Source organism: Equus przewalskii, chromosome 1, assembly GCF_037783145.1.
Source record: "Equus przewalskii isolate Varuska chromosome 1, EquPr2, whole genome shotgun sequence".
Lineage (NCBI taxonomy): Eukaryota > Metazoa > Chordata > Mammalia > Perissodactyla > Equidae > Equus > Equus przewalskii.
Genome location: NC_091831.1, coordinates 167484763 through 167498452, shown reverse-complemented (window position 1 = coordinate 167498452; position 13690 = coordinate 167484763). Strand labels below are relative to the sequence as shown.

Here is a 13690-nt window from a genome sequence, read left to right as displayed (position 1 = left end):
TGCATTACAACTAAAATGTGCCACTGTTCAGTATTAACAAGAAATTCCCTCCAATTACCACCAATAAGGGCCTGGAAAAAAGAAATAGTCCCCATTAAAATAAAATCTCTTACCTTCCATACTGGTTCTCCGGTGCTGTTTTTAACATGAGGCACGTTGAAATTCAACATACGCTTCAAAGCCACTGGAAATGGAAATAGTCTTATTAAATATTATCATTGTTTTTTACAATTTCATTTCCCCCCCACATGTATTACTTACTACCTCAAAACAAAATGCACAAATCACTCTTAGAAAGGCTGTTCCATCAACGGCTAATTGGCACATGTTTGGGAGATTTTCTAAAACACAACAGGCATCTGTCCCCAGATGAAAATGTGAAAAATGTTCAGGAAGAGCCTTTTCCATTTCTCCTGATGATCCCACAGTACATTTTATATAGACGCAAAAAGAAATTCTGTCAATCACGAACTTGCAGTGGCCTCAATATATGACTGGTGTTGTTGTCTACTGTCTGGCTGAAAGCACAGATTAAGATCAGTCTTTCTAAAAGAAAAAATTATCTAAGATATATTTACATGGTTCATATACAAAACCTCCATACAGCAGGTCTACTTTTTAGTTATCTTGGGGTACATTTTATGATCAATTTATCCTGTCAGATTCACTGAAAAGTTGTATTGCTTAATATTATATGCTCCCTGGAGAAAGTGAGGCTTTCCCATAGAGCTGGTGGGTAACTGATAACTCCTGCCAAGAAAATATACACCTTCTAAGCCATAGCAGCTATGCTCTATATGTTATAGTATTTTGTGGTTTTTATTGCTCATCTGTTCATGTGTTACAGCAACTCAGAAATATTTCCTAAGGAGAATAAAAATCTCAATATACTTCTATGTGAAGTAGAAATGGCAACTTCACAAGTCAAGAGAGGGTATTAGCTAGGTGATTTAATTTTTAAAAGACTAGCAACCCTAAAATCTACTTGGTTGATTTTTAAAAACACTTGGATTAGGCTTTATTAAGTAATACAGAATAATCAATAAGCCAAACTTCCACCAGAGAACTGTATAATACTCAAATCACCTGAGTATCGATTTATAGCACATTCATTCACTCACTAGAAAAACTTCTCTTAAATGCTTGTTTCTTGAGGTAGGTAAATAACAGGAGACTGTAATTCAGTGATATATTCATATATTTATGTGTATGTACATAGAGAGATGATTTTTTGGTAAAATGTTAGTATCTAATGCTCAGCCAATAATACACATTGCCAATAATTTACATCTACTTCAGAAGCTGACAGGTGTTATGGTATTAGATAAAAAATACATAAACAAACAAAAAAACACTTTGGTACTTAAAACTGAAACAACACAAGAGGCACAGAGAGTGCTCCAGGATTAATTCTCCCACAGCACTTCAGCAGAGATCTTCCTCCCACCTCCCGGCAACGCAGACACCACCACCCTGGCACTCACGGCCCAAGAGACAGAAAAGCTTGTTTCTTAGAACAAGTGTTCACACTCTTGACACAGGACAACTAGGAAGAACCACAGCCTGGGCTGCATGTGAGCCCCAGGCGTACAGTGTTCTCCCAGCCAGCAGGCCTTAGCTAACTGAAAGAGGCCAGTATCAGCAGATACTCCCACATCCGCCTTCTCAGCTCCATCTAGGTGAATATCTATCCCTGAGCCTTGGTTAATTTGTCAACAGGGATTTTGACACAGTGGATGTGTTAACAGAGTACATGGCCTGTGTTCAGAGAATATACAAGAATTTAATTTCACTTTCATCAGAGTAACCCCCTAAAGGCTGAAACCATTGCCTTTAACTGAAACGACAACCTAGTTTTCCTTATTGTCCCTAAACATACTATCCACAGTCCTAGGCTTGGTTAATGTAGTTTCACCCTTATCTGCAATGTCTTCTTCACTCATTCCCTATATATTTAACTACATTTGCTATTCATTCAATAAATGTTTAGTGAGTATTTACCATCTGCCAGACCCTGCTCTAGCTGTTGGCACTAAACAAAACAGACTGAACAAAAATTACCCATCCTCAAGTAGCTTTCATTCTAGCTGAGGCAGAAAGACAACAAAATAAGTAAAACACAGTATGTGGGATCAAGATAGGTGCTATGGAGAAAAACAAGGAAGGGAAGGGGGAAGAGGGAATTGTCGTGTGATTTTAAATACAGCAGGCAGGAAAGGCCCCCTGAGAAGGTAACATTTGAGTAAAGACCTAAGGGAGGTGAGGGAGTTATGCAGATATCTCTGAAAGAATATTCCAGAAAGAGGAAACAAATAAAAAGGCTCTGAAGTAGAAGCATTCTGGTGTGTTCAAGGAAAGGGGAGAGTAATAGGGAGTGAGGTCAGAAAGTTAAGTGGGGAACAGATCGTATAGGGCCATGTAGACCACTGTAAGATCATTCTGACTTCTGCCATGACTGAAACAGGAAGCTGCTGGAGGGTTCTGAGCAAAGATGTGACATGATCACGTTAGGTACTGTGTGAAAAAATACGAAGGGGAACAGGGATGTAAAAGAAAAAAGACCAAATAGAGGTATTGCAGAAACTCCTGGTGGCTCGGACTTGGATGACAGCAATGACAATGGTCAGATCCCGGATATATTTTCAGAGTAGAGCTGACAAGATTTACTGACAGATCTGACGTGGAATAAGGAAGAGAGAAGTCAAGAAAACTTCAAGGTTTTTGTCTGAAGCAAATACAAGCATGGAGTTGCCATTAAGTGATACACGGTCGACTGAGTTCAGAGGAGAAGTTCAGGCTAGTGACATAAACTTGGGGACCATCAGCATATAGATAGTACCTAAAGCCAAGAGGCTACATCAGATCACTACAGGAAGAAGGCAGTTGATCTGGGGCTCTCCAGTGTTGAGAAGCGGGGGAGTTGAGCAAGAACCTGGAACAGAAGGACATGCATGCATGAAGGACAATGGTTCCACAGGATTCTGCCTGTGGAACTAAAGGTAAGAATAGAGAGTGATGGGGCTGGCCCCGTGGCCGAGTGGTTAAGTTCGCGCGCTCCGCTGCAGGCGGCCCAGTGTTTCGTTGGTTCGAATCCTGGGCGCGGACATGACACTGCTCATCAAACCAAGCTGAGGCAGCGTCCCACATGCCACAACTAGAAGGACCCACAACGAAGACTATACAACTATGTACCGGGGGGCTTTGGAGAGAAAAAAGGAAAAAAAAAGAATAGAGAGTGATCCAGGAAACTTTCACAAAGGAGATGACTTTTGAGGTGACCTTTAAAAGACGAATAAAGATTCTTCAGGCAGGTGAAGCAAAAAACAGGCATACCAGTTAACCTCTCTACACCTTAGTTTCCCCATCTGCAAAATGGAGATGCTAATACAGATAAGTATCACTTAAAACAGTGCCTGGCGATGGTCAATGCTCAATAAATATCAGTTATTATCTACCCAAATAGACTGCAAACTCCTCTGTATCAAAGTGCCTTGTATCTACAATATTTGAGAATGGACTGTCAATTATTTCCCGAAACGTTCTCAACAGGCATAAGGTAAATGTTTACTTCTGCTACTACAGTACCTACAAAGGGGTTTACCTTTCACTGAAAAGATGACAGAACTCAACTACAGTACTAATTTGATAAATGATCTGGCATAACCTATCTAGTGATGATGTGAAATCTTGCTATAATGAAGTTTATTTCCACAGAAATCAAAATTATACTATTAGATTTTAATATTCTACAAAGCTTCTGTATATAAAAATCCCTACCATACAAACTTCATTTTTCAAAAAGTTCCTTTGTTTTGCTACATTCTTCCTTGACATGTTGTTGTCTTTATTTTAATACATAGTTTGGCTTAATTCATTGAGCTTCATTAAACTGTCAGAACCACAGTGTAAAGACAACTGGAGATTCTATTTATACACAGATAAAATGAATGGCAGGTATTCTCCAAATCTTATTTGGACTTTCACATATTTAAGTTATGCCTGACTTCATCTGAAAGCTTATACTAAATTATCTACTGGAAAAAGCAAAAGAGAACTCAATATGCGCTGTGTGTCATTACTAGACTGAAGTCTATCATTTTTCTCTTTGAATTCCAAAAGAAGGAATCAAGCACAGCCAAAAAAATCCCTTCTGTAGGTCATAGTAATTGTAACTAATTATTTTTGTATTCAGATTTATACACAAAAGAACATAATTACAAGAGACAGAATTTCCAAGTAGTACGCACATTCTCCATGGCTTATTTCTATTAGTTCCTCAGAGCTTGCCAACTTTCAAGACAATTAGTTGACAAGTATAAACAAGTTCTCATCAGACGTTTACAAAAAACAAGGCAAAATTAAAAATATCTAAGATGGAAAAAATATCAAAATTCAAGGTAAGAGATATGCATTTTTTTACCACATTTCACTGCATATAAACAGAAGCTATATAAAACCATGTTCTATCGAAGATGAAACTAGTAACATGTAGTTTTAAAACACTAGTTTGTCACACAGTTAAAATGGGAAAACTATTAATTTGTTTTGTCATTCTTCAATCCCATTCCAGCAAGTTGAATCTTTATCACCAAGTATTTCTTGTCAGTACCCCCAAAAGACTGTTCCAAAGGAGAGAAATGGCAGAACGCAAGCTGCTCTGAAAAAGAATATCTAAATTTTGTAATTGTAGTGAAAGTGCCGGAAAATGAAACTCTTTCAACATTAAAACTGGAAAAGAACTGAACCAGGCACAGAAACAAACCCGGACACCTCTTAGGTGGCAACACAGGGGAAAAAATGCCAGCGGCCAGATCTTGCCGCGATGGCCTTCTGAGGCCCAGTAGGACAGACAAGAGCAGGACCCTAGCAACCGGCCAGCCCCCGAAGCCCCTTCTCCCGCACCAAGGACCAGGGCCGAGTTCTCAAGCTAATGGCATCTCTTCCCTAAAAACTCAAAAGGGGAGGGGCCCTCGATGCTCTGAGTACTGAATTAAACTCCCGAGGGCCGTCTCCGAGCTGCACGCACCGCCACCAAGTGAGGGCGACAAGGAGAGGAAGAAGATGTGCCCACCGCAGGCACAAAACCGCAGGGAGGAGAAGGGAATAAGCCGGTACCTGTTTGTCTCTCTCGAATACTGGCTGCTGCGGCCGCCGCCATCTTCACTCCCACCATCCACAGCCCGGCGGGCGAGCAGAGCCCGACGATGACGTGGCCGCCCCGGCCGCCCCGGAAGCAAAGCCCGGAGGGGCGGGGCCAAAGGAAACCGGACCCCCCTCCTCCAGGGCGACCGCCCAGTGTCGTCAGCTCCCTCCTCAGAGCTTGGAGATCCGGCGGAGGGTAATACCCGCGTGCCTAGTGGTGGTTACTTTTCAGCTGTGGAAGAGTAGGAATTTGTATCCTATCAAGCCAAGCCTCTCAAACGGTAGCTGCTTTAAATTGAGCTCTTAGGGTAGGAGTGTGGTGTACTTCTAACAACCTGATTGAATACTGAACTGTTTATTTGGTCCTTTATAAATCACTTAAGCGCTCAGAATACTCTAGGGGTTTAAGGATCACAGGACTAAAGTAAATGAAGCTCCTGGAACGAAGCAAGCACTTAAACGCTAGCTCCCTCCTCTGCTTCCCAGTACGGCGGGAGAGGTCTCCCCTTTGCTCCATTTTTCAGAGAAATAGACGGGATTTGGAGCATTGCTCTAATCTGGCAGATTTCTCAATCCCATCTATTAGCAAAATGGTCTAGCTTTATGGTGTGGTTTTCCCTACGTGGACATAGGAGCCAGGAAGGTGGAAAATGGCAATTTGGTATTTTCCCCTCTTTTAGTAACAGCAAAATCACAAAACACTACTTTGGGGGAGGGGGTAAGTGGATAGGGCTGCTGTTTTAATGCACACTTGAAGTCATGTGATGACAAAAACTAATACTGATGATTTCTAATTTATTTATTTACTTTGCTGAGGAAGATTCACCCTGAACTAACATCTCTTGCCAATTTCCCTTTTTTGTATGTGAGACCCTGCCCCAGCATGGCCACTGGTCTAAGTCCACTCGAAAACCCTGCCTGAACCAGCCCCTGAAGCAGACCTGAACTTAACCAGTAGCCACCACAGCCCACCCCCCTGCCCTGGCCCAGCTGATTGCTAATTTAATCCATAGGTTTTTATTTGATGTCAAAAATAGATGACAGCTCCGTTCCCAGCCGTTCAATAGAGTTCACTGATGACACTGCATTAGCTGTTCATTCTGAAGCTGCACCAAATTCTGAAATGAAATTCTACTCTGTGCCTCAGAAACTATTCCGAAAACCTTTCAAATTTTTAAACTTTTTTAAACTTTTTTTTTTTTGAGGAAGATTAGCCCTGAGCTAACATCTGCTGCCAATCCTCCTCTTTTTGCTGAGCAAGACTGGCCCTGAGCTAACAACCGTGCCCATCTTCCTCTACTTTATATGTGGGATGCCTACCACAGCATGGCTTGCCAAGCAGTGCCATGTCCACACCTGGGATCCGAACCGGCAAACCCCAGGCTGCTGAAGTGGAACATGCACACTTAACTGCTGCACCACCAGGCCGGCCCCTAACTTTCAAATTTATATGAGAAATGAATTATCCTTATTACATAAAGAGCAAAATTCTGTAACAGAACATTAACTTCTCTATTTCAGATAAGTCATTTATTTATGTGAAGCTCAGACAGGTGATCTTATTTTAATGCCATTAGGAAATGCCCTAGAACTGAACCTATATTTTAACTCGTGTAACTTTTTTTCTATTTTCCAGCTTTACTGAGGTATAATTGACAAACAAAATTTGTAAGATATGTACATCATAATGATTTCATGTATGTATACGTTGTGCGAGGACTCCCCCATCTAGTTATCATATCCATCACCTCACAAATTTAACTTTTTTCCCCTTGGGTGAGAACATAAGCTCTACTCTCTTAGCAAATTTCAATTATACAATACAGTTACCAACTATAGTCACCATGTTATATATTAGACCCTCAGACCGTAATCATCTTGTAACCTAAAGTTGTTACTACTGCATCATGTGATTTATATGGGGAATAAAAAAAAAGTCAAACTCATGGAAACAGCAGAAAAGGGGTTACTAGAGACTGGGGGGGGGGGGGGCCAGAATAGGGAGAGGTTGGTAAAAGGTTATGAAGCTACATTTTTCACCTGTAAGAACAGCATTATCTCATTTTTGTAGCTAATTAGCATATTAACTAGAATATTTACTGTTTTATTCAGTGCTATCACTAATATTTTGAAAGACTCACCAATGATCTAGGTGTGTTGTAATTCAATGGAAATGACAGTTCCTGCCCTATGGGAATGTTCTTCAATTTTTGTCTCCATGGAATATAAAATATACAGTCTTTCCCACCTCCCAATATCTGAGCACCCAAGCTTGTTCAATTGGGTACTTGCACTTTGAAACACAAATCTTTCCTCTAACCATTTCCGCTCCATTTCAAACTTCCTCCCAAGACGATATGAGTCGTATTAATACAAAATGCTAAGACAATGTTTAATATTTATATACAGTATATACATATGAAATGATAAAAATCAACCAAGGAGTGCACAAAGTGTGGGCAATAAACGTATAGAAAAATATGCCCCACAGAAGAACAATGGCAGACAAACAGTCCCTGTAAGGTTGGGACTGAATAAGGTATTTGTTGTTAGTAGAATCAGAAAAATCAAAATAAACTATGGCTTCAGACTGTAAGGTAATCTAATTTACTGCAGTCTTTTAACTGACTCTATCCAGATTTTTGGCTTAATTTCTTCTGGCAAACTATTATTTTACATTAGGGGATAGACAGTTTTAACACAGAATACCTCAGAACAACTCATTCAAGAGAGGTTCCTAGGTGTCAGCCAACAAACTGCTCACAGGATCTCTCAAACTCGCAGAGGAAGGGATCTTGTATCTACTTAGTATTGTCAGAATCTTTATGTTAAATCCTAACGCCTTACTTAACTTAGTTTATGTAGGCACTTCACACTTAGTAGCATAAACATATTCATTTAGAAAACATTTTAAGTGTCACGTTTTTTGGTAACATTTGAAGTCTTAAAAAAAGGGGGGCGCGGAATAAGCTAATACATCAACTGTTATGTAGCATAATACCTGGCATACAGTAGATATTGGAAAATGTCTGGCAATTAGAAAACGTTAAAAGTCAAAATCAGAACTTGAAAATCGGGGCTCTTCAAAGCATTCCAAATTTTCCTCAACTACAGGTAATACACATCCAAGTAATCCATCATTCAATGTTCAAAAGTTCCAATAGCTTCCATATAATTACAAAAAAAATTATAAAAAGTTTTGGCACAAAGCAGAAGCCAAAGCGAATTCTCAGGTTAGTAATCAAATGAAGGCTTTTTACTTGACCCAAACAAATAATGGCTTATTCATAATATGGAAATTAAATATTACAAAGTATAAAAATCATAAGCTAGTTTCTGACGAGATATTTTAAAGAATCTTTACCTTAAATACTAAAACAGTAAAATGACTTGAGTACAAGAATAGTAGAGAATTGTATAAAAGGCCTTCAGATGAGGCTCCCACACCAAAAAGTTTAAAAACTGTCTGAAAACAATGAAAATAAAACAACCAAAAACCATTCACAGCAGATGTATAATAGGCGAATTTATGGTTTTTCTTGATATTGAAAGCAATAGAAAACAAGCTTGAAATATATGGCATTTAGATGATTGAAATATTTAAGAAATACATATACACACTTATAAAGGTTTATAGCATAATTCCTTTTTAAATTAATGTCAGTAAGCATTGTGCAGTGGCTATAACAATGAATAGAAAAAGAACAATCACAATACCAACCATTTGACATAGTAACACTGCAGAAAATAAATAACCTATAGGTTTCTCTGATATGCCTTGACTAAACAGATTAATACAAAACTCATAGTACTGGAACATCCTTAAAACCAGAAAACATTTTGCAATATGAATATTTATCCTTCACTTTAAAACGTGAATATCCTAAATTATTATTTACACCACCTTATCCCTAAGGCCTTAACACATAAAGTAAGTGAAATGAGGAATTGAAATACTGCTTTTAATTGGAGCCAATCCAAGCACACTGCCTCTCTACCACTCCTCCCTACCCTAAAAAGAGTGTGAGTGTTCACCAGCTGTAATTAGCACCGTAGGGGAAATTAATTAAAACTACAAATAACCAGAAAATAACTTTAATTAGGTTTTTTGGTTTGTATTGGTTTAATGGCTTTTTAAATTTTAGAAAACTAGGGAGGTTAAGAAATAAAAGATCCAATTTATCAACACATTTGCAATAAAAGCTGCATGGCAAGTTTGAGGTTTATATTAGCTATTCAAACTCTTTTTTGATGGATGCTTTAATTACTTTTCATAATCTAACAGAATTCAACACAAGACACCAGAAATGCCTTGTTTAATGTTTTTAAAAACTTAAGAACATTAAGTTTGCTGGGTCTGTTAGTAAGTGTAACAAAGAAAGCCATATTAGGATTATGTTTTAGTTTCCCTTTGGTATTGAGATATACTACCAGTATCAAATCAATCCAGTTATTTTTCTTCAAAAATATTGATAATTTAAGGATGTTTCTTGGGGAGAATGAGAATATGACAGCAGCTGACAACTCCTTTGGGTACCAAAAAAAACGTGATTAAAACCAAGCAATTTATCTCTCATAATGATGTATTCTCATATAATTTACTTTGGTGGAGAACTAATTTATATTTGATAATAGATTAGGGACATTAGACTTTTCCACTTTCTTCTTTTGCAAGAGTATAAACATGGGGACATGACTATGGGACTATGTATCTTCAAATTGTTATTACATGATTTCTTGTTACTTTTAGGAATTCTTTGACTTTTAGTAGCATTAATAAAGTTAAAAAAGAAAGGAAACCTAAGGGGCCGTGCCGGTGGCGCAGTGGTTAGGTGCGCACGTTCTGCTTTAGCAGGCCGGGGTTTGCCGGTTTAGATCCTGGGTGCGGACATGGCACCACTTGGCAAGCCATGCTGTGCTGTGGTAGGCGTCCCACGTATAAAGTAGAGGAAGATGAGCACAGATATTAGCTCAGGGCTAGTCTTCCTCAGCAAAAAGAGGAGGATTGGCAGCAGATGTTAGCTCAGGGCTAATCTTCCTCCAAAAAAAATAAAAAAGAAAGGAAACCTAAGTACTATAAAGTTTATAGAAGAATACACAAACATAGGAGTTAATTCTGCTTGGTGAGATTAGTGTTCTTTTCCATTCTATTTGTATTTCTTTCTTACGTATTTCTACATTGTTTATATAATAACCTATCTTTAAAGATCAAAGAAGTTAACTGTGTAATTCAATGGTGCCAGCTTACCTGTCATACAACCATCTTGATAATAACTGTCAAAGCCAAGGCTTTACAGAAGACACTTTCTTAGGTATTTTCAACTCTATTTTATCCACCTCAGAAGGGTTTTTAAGACTATGAAATGTCCATAGATTCTAGAATATTTGTGCAATTCTGCTTTTTATATAATACTCTGCATCAGGCATCATCTAATTGCAGTGTGGGTCTATTTCAATATAAATCAGTAATCTGAAAACATTTTAACAATCAATTTAGTGCCATCCTAGAAAAGGATACATATAACACACACCCCAGAATATATGCCTTTGATTTATATAACAGGATTTATCAATTAGCTTTTCTATGTAATACTTTAAAATAAAATAATTTGAAAATTGCATATAACTAGAAAAATCACTGTGGCATCCTAGAGCTAACCCTCGTTTATAAAAACAGTGAGTACAAGTCTTTTTCTTATATATATATGTATATATATATATATATCATGCTACTATACTTGAAGAAAGCCTGTACAGCCATTCTGAAAGTATTTATATTGAGGTTTAAGAAGAATGTATATTAAGAAAACAGAAAAATATCAACTTGGACTGGTACACTTCAACAAAATTTTTTTTTAGCTAAAACGGCCAAAACATTTCTTTATGTTCATATCTTAAGTTTTATTGGGCCAAGAAGCTGACAGTTTGTTGAAAGTGATGATGGACAGATTTCTGAAACAAAAATATCAATAGCAGCTTTTAAAGAAGCATCTCTATGTTCAAAACATTTTAATGTTCAATGTAGTGAGAACTTTCTTCTTTCTCTAGTCTTAGAGTGTTTCTTATGGCAAAGTCCATATTTTCTTGAAATTCTTTATATGTATTGGTGATTGGAAGAGCTAAACAGTTATTACACTTGTTTCCAACAGGAAAATCCATATGAAGGCACTCAAGTGAAGGAGTGGGTTTAAATCCAGCAGGTGGAATGGAATTGCAACCAGTTGTGAAACTAAGAATGTCTTCCACTGTTGTTGCAGATTTACCATCTGAAAAGTTTCCCAAAACAAGAGAAAAAGAAAGAAAAATAAATCCATGTTATATATTGCTACCATCACAGACTCTTCCTCAACTAGACTGGGGATGTTGAAAGGCAAGAGACTCCCACATTTATCTTGGGCAAACTAAATCAGTAAGTCAAGTGTTGGAACAGGGCAACAGTACAGTCAATAAATGTTTACTTGAATCTCAAAGTAGGGCTCAAAAAATCATTTAGTTGAACTCCTCATTGTATATTTGAATGCCGCCTTTAATATAAAATTATCAAATAGCCCAATGGGTTCTGTGGGTTCTGCAACTCCATCTTTTTGGGATATGATACTAAAAACAATTTTAAATCACTTCTAGACCACCACTATTTGATAAACTAGTTTAACCAGTGCAGAGAGAAAAACTAAATGGTGTAAAACAACCAAACAATCTAGCTAAAAACATTTCAACTAAAAGTTAATTTTTTTCCACTCTATTAAATGGAATGACTTTACATTGACAATGCTCAGTGATAAACATCATAATCATAGCCCTAACCAATGGATGAAGAAAAATTCAATTTAACATCAAACTGAAAAAGATGAAATAGATGCTTAGCTTTAAGACTATTCTATGCTGTGGCAATCATCCATATATTTAAAGTTTTCTAGGAAGAATGCCTTTCTCCTCAAATTATCTAGAGGAAAACAATCTACAAAATATTACTTTAGTCTGTAATTTTTCTTACCACTTTCAACTCAGTCATACAACCCTGTTTTTAAATAAGTTTTGTGAATACGGAGTTAGCAGATGAAAGTATTATTATTAAAAAGCAAAACTCAAATAAACTAATATTCTGAAACAAACATTCTAAGACAGTTAAATAAAAATATCCACATACCTTCAACAGCTTGTAAGTAACTGTTCCAAAACCCCAAAGCCTGTACGTCAGATAATGTGTGTACTGTAAAAAGATCACTAAGGACTTTTGCAGAAAGATTCTCAGGTTTATGACAGAAGAGGCTATAAAATGCTTCTGGATAAGACTGAATTTTCTCCAAAACACCAAGAGTTTTCAGACCCTGCTTAAAACTTAAGATAAGAAAAACAATGAGCCAACATTCATACATGTGTGTTTGATACTACAATAGGGTATTAACATTTCTAGCTAATATACTACCACATATACTTAAATGTGAGGAAAAACATATAAAATATAGATGTACTATATGTGATATCCTTTCAAATCAATAACAAGCAAATATATTATAAAACGAATATTTTATATGTCACAATATTTGGTTTTATAGTTTTAAAATTAAGCTAACAATTTTTTATTAAGAGGAAAAAAGGAGACATCTGAAGTATCTTATACTTCAAAGCTAGTTAGTATAAAAATGAAGTTTCCTAGAGATTGCAAAGAAAAGTGGTAAATCTTAACCACATAAAATTTAAAACTTACGCATTGCTATGAAAGAAATTAACAAAGACAAAAAACAAAGTGGAAAAATATTTTTAATACACATGACAGAAAACTAATTTCTCTAATATACAAAAGTCATTTCTCTAAAAAACAGTAGCAAATGAGCAAAATACAAATGCATAATTAACAAAATACAAGCAACAAACGATTTTTTAAAATGCACATTCCCACCAGTAAATGCACATTCTCACCAGTAAGCAAAGAACGGAGGTACCACTTTTGCCGTCACACTGACTAAGCCCTACCTGCGGTTCTGGATTCCCTACCCACCTCCTCAGGTACCGTGTACACTGAGTCATTTCCCCTTCTCTTGGCTCTACCTCAAGAGCACATAAACGTGCTTATCTTACCCATCTTTGAATAAGGGGGGCAAAAATTCACTCAATCCCATTTGTTTTCCTTCAAGACAACCTACTTGAAAGACTTACCTACATTCACTGTCTCCATTTCTTAATTTCCTATTCTCTTTTCCTCCACTTCTGTCTACATCTCAGGAAAAACTGCCCTAAGTTCATAAATGATCTCCTTCTACGGCACCAGTCTCCTGGTTTTCCCCTTCTTTCTCTGGTCACACCTTTTTAGTTTCTTAGAAAACAACTTTTCTTTCTTTACTTTGCCTTAAATGCTGCTGTTTGTCCCTCATGGATCTGAAACAAGGCCAATTTCTCTTCTCTCATGGAGTCATTTAGCAGGTGTACACTCATCACTATAAAATCTATTACCTCCAGCGCAGAAATATATTCGAGAGACTGCTGGTACTACACACTTCAAGAACCCAAATTTATTTCGTCCAAAAGAAAGCTAATCACCATACTACCA

At 37.3% G+C, this 13690-nt stretch overlaps 2 protein-coding genes across 8 annotated transcripts in view; both read right to left on the bottom strand.

The window, feature by feature from the left end:
• Positions 1-5310, bottom strand: part of SCFD1 (sec1 family domain containing 1) — a 100170-nt gene extending 94860 nt beyond the window's left edge. The window contains exons 1-2 of one of the 2 annotated variants that reach the window (XR_011530552.1): positions 5116-5237; positions 114-184 (exon numbers count right to left, since the gene is read on the bottom strand). Coding sequence is in view for 1 of the 2 variants with exons in the window: in XM_070587470.1 (XP_070443571.1) it covers positions 114-184; positions 5116-5173 (129 nt within the window). In the remaining variant the exon portion in view is untranslated. Of the gene's footprint in view, positions 1-113; positions 185-5115 lie in introns of both variants that reach the window. The other variant, XM_070587470.1, reaches the window with a different exon arrangement.
• Positions 5311-11018: 5708 nt separating this feature from the next.
• The window catches only part of G2E3 (G2/M-phase specific E3 ubiquitin protein ligase), a 50965-nt gene continuing 48293 nt past the window's right edge, over positions 11019-13690 (bottom strand). For all 6 annotated transcript variants that reach the window (XM_008535874.2, XM_008535875.2, XM_070587439.1 and 3 more), the window contains 2 exons: positions 12290-12480; positions 11019-11408 (listed from right to left, as the gene is read on the bottom strand). In XM_008535874.2, coding sequence (XP_008534096.1) covers positions 11152-11408; positions 12290-12480 — 448 coding nt within the window. In that variant the 3' untranslated portion in view covers positions 11019-11151. The remainder of the gene's footprint in view (positions 11409-12289; positions 12481-13690) is intronic.